Source organism: Lonchura striata, chromosome 2 (assembly GCF_050655825.1).
Source record: "Lonchura striata isolate lonStrDom1 chromosome 2, ASM5065582v1, whole genome shotgun sequence".
Taxonomy (NCBI): Eukaryota; Metazoa; Chordata; class Aves; order Passeriformes; family Estrildidae; genus Lonchura; species Lonchura striata.
The window spans coordinates 87023024-87031062 of NC_140704.1; the positions used below are offsets into that span (position 1 = coordinate 87023024).

Below are 8039 nucleotides of genomic sequence, written 5' to 3' on the forward strand. Positions count from 1 at the left end.
CTATGCAATGCCTTTATTCCACAGGCATCCAAGGGTCTTGATGTTAGGATGTTCCAAGAAACTATTTTTGAAGGGATATCAGAAATCTGCTACAGTCAGTCAATGCAGCCAGAAACTTTTCAAATAATAAAATAACCTTAAGTTTAGAAAGTAACATTTCCCCTTGACTGAATGAAATTTGACAGGTGAAATACAGCAATCTGATAAAGCATCCCAGACACACTTCGTTCAATTTTAGTCCCTTCTCCATGCCAATCAGATGAAACTGAATACTCAGCCTTACTAACGACCCATTCATACCAGAAAGGTGTGGCTTACAAGATAGGGTAAGCTTCATAAAAACGTTCTCTTCAAAAAGACAAGATTTCTGTACGGGTATTGGCTGGCTCAATTTATCTTAGAGCTAAAACAATCGAGAGAAATGTTCTAAAACTACACTGACTTTCATGTCTATCTGACACAGAACTCGGCACCTCCCTTTCAAGTGCTGTTGCTAACACTTCCCAAGCTAACCAGCTTGCTGCAGCCTAAGCAGAGGCATGTAAAAATTAACCACAAAGGTTTTGAGTTCCTCTGAACAGAAGCCTTCCACTTCCCCCTTACAAGCAAAATTGAGACCTGGTAGCTCTGGCAAGCATCCTGCACACATCCTTGCTTTAATTATTGTAGGTGACCTCTGATAATGGCCTGACAACTTCACCTCTCAACCTACTACAAAGTAAGGCGTAACCCCTTGCTTCTACGGACTCCCTCGCACTGCATGAATCGCTGCTTCGGCCGGCACAGACCAAGGTGATTTACAAAAGGGCATGGGTTTGTGCCCTGCCATCGGCCGCCCGGCCGCGGCCGGCTCCAGAGGAGTTCGTGTGATCCCAACCCACCGCCCCACTTCCCGGAGGGGCCGCAGGAAGGAGGCGGCCGAAGCCCCCCTTCCCTCTGGGGCCGCAGCAGACCCCGAGGCCCCGGCTGCTCACCCCTGCACGCCCGGGCTGTATTTCCTGGTCTTCCAGGGGGTGCCGGGGCTCTGCAGCGCTGGCTGAGGCGGCTGCCGCTGCTGGTGGGGGGAGTTGTTGACGGCGACGCCGCGGCTGCCGGAGAGCAGATAATTCATCCCATAGGTGCTGGCTTTATTCTCCCGTTTCCTGCGGCCCGGGTGGTACTGGTGCTGCTGAGGAGACGCCGGGGGCGGGTGCGGGCTGCGCGCCGGGTGCGGCGGCTGGTGGTGCCCATTCACAGCGTTCACTTTGTTCTCGTGGAAGTTAAAAAACTCCCCGGGTCCAGCCCCGCTGCCCAGCAGCCCGGGAGGAGCCACCGCCACCGCCCGGGGGCCGCCGGAGGAAGAGGAGGAGCCGCCGCCTCCGCCACCGCTGCACGATCCCGAGGAAGAGAAGCCGGGACTCTCGGTACCGGACTCCACCGACGAGCAGGAGGACGAGGAAGACACGGAAGGCGACTTCTGCAGCCGCCGCCCTCCCTCGCCGCCGCCGTTCACCGCCGCGGGGCCGCCGGGGACAGCGGGCACCAGTCCGGTCAGCAGGGCCGGCGGGGAAGGCGAAGGCGAGGGCGGCGAGGAAGAGGAGCAGCAGGCGCCGGGCGCCCCGAGCCGCACGCAGCCGTGCCCGCGCGGCGGAGAGGCGGCAGAGTCCAGCGCCGGAGAGTTGAGGCAGAGGTAGTGCGGGAAGCTGGCGCCGCCCCGGCCCCCCACGCCCTGCGAGGTCTCCCAGATCTGCATCCACAGCGCATTCGCGGGTCCTTTCTGCTCGGGCTGGATCCAGGCCACGCGGGGATCCATCCACGCCCGCTCGCCGCCGCCGCCGTCCCTCACTGCCCGGCCAGAGCTCCGCGCCGCCGCCCGCTCACCGCTCGCTCCCTCGTTCGCTCGGCCCGGCAGCGGCGCTAGGAGCGATCCGGCAGCAGCAGCATGTGTCGCGGGGAGGAGGCAGCGAGCGAGCTCGGCAGGGGGCCGGAGGCAGAGCCGGGCGAGGCGAGCGCGGCTCGGGAGGAAGCGAAGGCGGCGCAAACTGTCCCCGGCGCTGCCCGGAGCGCTCCGTTCGCCGTTCCAATGTGGCGTGTCCCCCTCGCCAGGGCCAGAATCGGCACTGCGCATGTCCCGCAGATTTTAAACCTTCACCGGAGACGGCCGCCCTGGCAACCGCACATGCGCGGGAAGCGGGAGGGAGACGGGAGCTGGGAATGCTCCCCCGCCCCGGCGCTCGCCGCCGCGCCGGCGCGGAGCGGGCGGCCGTGCCGCGGCCGCGGCGTGCCGGCAGCTGCGGGGCTCCCGGAGGCACGGAATGGGTCAGGCCGGACGGGCCGCAGCGCTCCAGCCTCCCCGCTCAGGCAGACGCATCCCAGAGCACGTGGCACGCGATGGCGTCGGGACGGTTCTTGAAAATCTCCAGTGAGGGAGACTCGACAGCCTCTCTGGGAAACCTGTTCCAGTGTGGAGCAGTTCCAGTTTGCAGTCCTCCTCACACAGGAAACAGCTTCTTCCTCATGTTTAGTAGAACTTTTGCATCAGTTGCTGCCCTTTGCTTCTTGTCTTACTGCTTAGCACCACCAAGAAGAGCCTGGCTCCATTCTCTTGACAACTTCTCTTCAGATACTTACAGACATTCATGAGGTTCCCTCTCACTTGTCTTCTCTTCATCTCAGTGAGCGGCTGGCACAGCTGCAACCCTGCCTCCGTGTTGGTTTCTCACAAATACCGCATTGTCTGACCCCTCCATGACACATCTCATCCCTTTGGAGAAGTGCAGCCCAGTTCCCACAATGATAAAAGGGTGGATTTTGAGGACTAATTCAGGGGAGAAGCAAGTGCTGGCAGACCTCCTCTGGGGAGGCTGAGCAGTGGAGAGTGTGGGGCTGAGCAGGGCCACTTCATTCCCTGAGGGAAAGGGGAGGCCGGGTGATGTGTCCAGGCAGCACCATGCAGTTCATAACCAAGGGAAGGCTTTCCTTGAATTGGTAGCACCAAGACAGCACTGCAAAGCACTACATTTCCACTGGGTACTTCAGTTTTTATTGGGCTTGAGTCCAGGACTGTGGACAGGACACAGGGAGACAGTACCAGTCCCAAGGGGCATCTCTAATGGATGGGTTTCGCGTGCAGTGATCACTAAGTAAAATGGACACTGCTGTTGGAACAGGATCAGACACAGAAGCACTGTGAAGATGGGCTTTAGCAGCCTTCCAGAATGATGTCCGTAACGGTTCTCTTTCTGATCCAGTGATTTGCCTACTTCCTTGAGCAGCTTCAGTGTGCATATGGATAGTGTCCCCTCCTGCAGTACCCCCAGAAACTCCAGCAATCTAGGACTCCCCAGACTGTTCAACAGAGCCCTTAACCTGACTGCAGAACAGTACAGAGAATTGTCCGTGCATAAAGCCAAATACTATCAGGGAATCATAGAACAGCCCTCCAATGCAGCTGCACAGTACTTCTTGAATGAACTAGCTGCCGCAGAAGGTGAGAAAAGGAGAGGTCCCGCTCTCCATAATCCTGCTAATTCCTTTCCCTGCTGTGTTGTGCAATCCCTGATATTGATCAGTGAGCCAATTTAACTTTTTAATTCAGAGAAGACTGCACTTGGAAGAAAAGTAATAGTTTGCAGCAGTTCATTTCGAATCAGCTTACTTTGTGATCAGAGTTGACACTAAGGACGGGGTGGAGAGAAGACGAGAGAACAAGACTCATTTGTTAGCAAAGGATAGCTGCGCTTGATGCAGTTGTATTCTCGAACTATGCCCTTAGACTTCAGAGCGAGGGAAACTGATATGAGGGTGACAGCCTAATGTTTATTACCGGAAGTCATTCAGAAAAAGCAGGTCATCAATTTGTTTTTGTTAAGGAATAGGCCTGTTTTCAGGACTAACAGCCAAAGTACACATAAAAGTACACAATAAACTAACCAAACCCAAGCCACATGAAAGAGCTATTCATTATTTCTCATCTAGGAGTATGTTCACCACAATTTTTTGTGTGGTCAATGAAGCATTCAGATCTTCAGCAGAGATTTCAACCTGAGTTACTGATAGCAGTCCTTGATTATATGGTTCATCTTCCAAAGGATTTTGGATTGTTTTGGTTTGGTTTTAACTGAACTTGAAAGAAGACAAATAGATGGGCCCTTGACTCTGTTATTTTTATAAATGCTATAAAAAAATAAACCAGAGAATTACACTGTCTCTTCTTTCAGCCCTGAATACTTTGCATTCCTGCGTCTGTGATGGGCTGGGTACAGCAAGGAGAGGTGAGGACTGACAATATTTCTGGAAGCATAGCTGCTGTGGTATGCTAAGGGTTGGAGGAGTTACTTTGTAGATCGACTGAGAGAGCTGAAGCAGCTACAGAGCCAACATCTCAACCTTTTTATTTCTGTGTTTGACTTTTCATGCATCCGGTAAAGGTCACATCTTCAACCTGCTTAGTTAAAACTCTTAAAATACAGGAGAACTGATCAGTGTTTTCATAGGATCATAGAATCACAGAGTAGTTTGCATTGGAAGAAACCTTAAAGATCATCTAGTTCCAACCCTCCTGCCATAGGCGGGGTCACCTTCCACTAGACCAGATTGCTCAGAGGTGGAGGGGGAAACCAAAAAGATGCCATGGCCAATCTTATGGAGACCTTTCCAAGCTCAGCAGTTTCAAGACCTGTTTTCTTTATTTCCTTCTCTACCTATTCTCTACCTCTATTTCCTGCTGCCTTCATTTAGAAGTCAGCACTTTCAAGAGGGCCTGATTTCCCTCTTTGCTAAAATTGTCTTAATTTTCAGCTCTAAGTGGTAGAGACCACTACTTTGTAAGAAGCAGTAATCCAGAAACAATTTTTGAATGAGGAGAGTGTCTCACCAACACTGTCTTGGAAGAGGGTAGGCTGTTTCCTGAAGTAGCCACAGAGAGAGTTGTCTCTCACTGGCTTAAGCTGTGTTAGACAGAATTTCTGAAGCTACAATAGTGCTTTTTCAGTTCTTTGTATGAGTTCAAGGCAGCAGATACTATGTAAGTGTAATAGAGAGCATGGGATGGATGGCTGGGCACAACGTGCTTGTAAGTCCACATTTTAAGTACTTGGGGAAGAAGGAAATCTCTGAGAAATCTATAAGCAATGATTTGATAATACACCATTTATCTATCTCATGATAATTTGTCAAAGCTTGTGGCACATCACTGAAATATCTCTGCAAAAAAGGAGGTATTACACATTTCCTACATAAATGTGTACAATATGGAGAAATAATACCTGGTGGTCTGTTGTGGCACGACAACAAGAAACATTATCATCTTCTAACATCAGCTTTTTCTCTCCTCTGTTTCTAGCCTCTCCAGTGAGAAATCTAAATAAAGCATGTTTCTGATTTTGTCTCCTTAAAGTGAGAATTTCCCTCTAAAAGTAGCAAGTGAGAACTTCCTTTGCAAGGATTAAGTTTTTTTAAAGTCTTGTTGATTTTAATTCAGCTGTTCTTTACTGAGTGAAACTCCACACTGAAGATAAAATTCTCAGAATGTTTGGAAGTCAAGTACAGTTTGGATCAAAAATATCCTTTTTTTTTCAATAAAGCTTAATTCCCCCTGTTGAATTTATGAGGATGCAGGTAATGAAAAGTCTCCCCCTATACTTGGCACTGGTGAGGTTGCACCTTGAATCCTGTGTCCAGTTCTGAGCCCCTCAAATCAGGAAGGACCCTGAGTGAGTTCAGAAGAGGGCAGCAAAACTGATGAAGGGCCTGGAGCACGAATTCCATAAGGAATGGCTGAAGTGGATGAGGTTGTATAGCTTGCAAAAAGGGAGGCTCAGGGGTGACCTTATAACTCCCTACAACAGCCTGAAAGGAGGCTATAGGCAGGTGGGGGTTGGTCTCTTCTCCCAGCCAACCAGTGACAGTACAAGAGGATACAGCCTCAAGCTATGCCAGGAGAGGTTTAGGTTGGACTTTAGGAGGAATTACTTCACAGAAGGGGTGATTAGACATTGGAATGGGCTGCCCAGGGAGGTAGTGGAGTTGCCATCCCTAGAGGTATATAAGGACATGAAATTTTGAAATTTGAATTTTGGCCCATATGACCCTGATTCTGGCTACCCACAATCACACTACAAGCCTCTGATGCATCATCTCCTTCATGCTCGCCAGCTCTGATCTCTTTTGTAGCCTTTGTGGCCCACCGCCATTCACTTAAGAGTTGGATTCAATGATCCTTAAGGGTTCCTTTCTACTCAGAATATTCTGTGGTTCTGTGGTGGGATGGATGGAGAAAGCACAGCGACTAGAGCTCAGCAGTATATCTGACCACACTCGTACCTGACAAAGGAGAGGAGAGGGAAGAACTGAACAAATCAATGTCTCAAGTTAGATGGGATTGTGAGAGGCTGTCTCATCAAAGGAGGTGCATCTCTAACAAGTGACCTTCAGAGTGTGCTAGTCACCAGGAGTCAGGGAGGAGGTTACAGGGAAACAGTTTCCTTAGCTGTACTATCATCACCTTTTTTTTTTTTTTTTTTTTTCCTCAATAAATACATTCCTGAATGGGAGAGTGGAGATACAATTTTCATGTCTCAAATGTAGCTGATCACAATAGGGAGACAAGCAGAAATCCAGAACATCAGTTTCTAGTTCTTACAAGGTATGATTTGGGGCATTCTTTTAATCTGTTGTCTGGAAATATGGGCTTTTACCTTCTTCAAAATGGCTTGTGTTTCCTATTAAAGAAGGCCAGGCATGAGTAACCCTGAACCATGGCTTAAACCATGTTATATTTTCTCCCTTAAATCTTCTGCTTGGCTCAGTCAAGAAGATCTCTTCAAGGCTCTATGTCCTCTTCTGATGAACACTAAGCATCAGCCAAATTTAAGTTGTTGAGGTATATTCAGAGCCAATTAAAGTATGGAGCCTGAAACAGCTGTCAACCACCAGCCATCTCCTCTTCCCACCCTGTCTTCCTTGCTCTTACAAGGGCTGCCAGCCCTGTGTCAGAGAAGCTGAACACATGATAAATCAACAGCTGAACAGCTGCAGCTTCCAGCCAGGCATGTTCATGCACATGAAAATCCTTTTCTAGCTGCCTACATAGAATATCTGTGTGGTAAATGGAGAAAGCGTGGGAGGCAGTTCACAAACCATTCCGTTCCCTTTGCATTCAGGATGGGATCAGAGTGGGAGAGGGTGCACGGACAGCCGGGTGTGATTCTTGCCTCACACTGCTGGATGAGTGTCAACGCTTCTGGCGGGAGCTCTGCCTCAGAGAACTTTCATCACTCCATGCATAGTATGGACGTGCAATACTACAACAGGAGCAAGGTAAAGGTACCGCCTTGACATTCCCACAGTCGATTTACATTGCTCTATTTAGGACTCTGATAGGGATTACTTTCAAAAGTTTGCTTTATTATGAGTGTTTATCTTAGCTTGTTACACAGTTCTTAAATACTTAACACAGTATATTTTAACAGTGTTTGGTGACGTATTAAATTCCTCTGTATCAAGGATGTTCTATGAAAGTTTTAAATGTGTTCTTGTGTTCTGTTTTGTTTCCTTTAATAATTTAGAGAAGGTTTGAGAGCATACAGGTTTTGGAAGGTTCATTTTTTAACTCGGATTGGGAATTCTGTCTTTGAGACTTGTCACTTTTTATAAGAGGATGTTCTGCCAGCAGTAACACTTAATTGAAGACAAATGTCACAGTCTTTATTTCTTCAAAGCTTTATATAGACGTGAAATTAAATTGTGATAACAAGCACAAAGAGATTTTTAAGAATAATTTTTGCTGTAGAAAATCAAAAACAAATGAGAGAGATAATAAACAAATGAAGTTTATGCTAAATATCTATAAAGCTTTTGAAAGTACTTTTCTAAGTGGGATCTGTAGAGTTGTATGAAATCAGATGCTCTGTCTTCCTGTCCTGGTTAGTGCAGAGCCCTGGAGAAAGTTGCTTTTGTCAGAAGGGTTGCTTGCCTTTGAATGACAGGTTGAGAGAATATATTAAGGCTATTCTCATGAAAGTTCATATTAATAAACTGGTTAGAATTCATCCCTTACT

General features: G+C 48.6%; 1 protein-coding gene across 4 annotated transcripts in view; it reads right to left on the reverse strand.

Annotated features, from left to right (window-relative positions):
• The window catches only part of TENT4A (terminal nucleotidyltransferase 4A), a 56562-nt gene extending 54466 nt beyond the window's left edge, over positions 1–2096 (reverse strand). For 3 of the 4 annotated variants that reach the window (XM_085571712.1, XM_077785153.2, XM_021546904.4), the window contains exon 1: positions 975–2090. In XM_085571712.1, the coding sequence (XP_085427838.1) occupies positions 975–1792 (818 nt within the window). In that variant the 5' untranslated portion in view covers positions 1793–2090. Of the gene's footprint in view, positions 1–974 lie in introns of all 4 variants that reach the window. The other variant, XM_021546903.4, reaches the window with a different exon arrangement.
• Positions 2097–8039: the final 5943 nt, after the last annotated feature.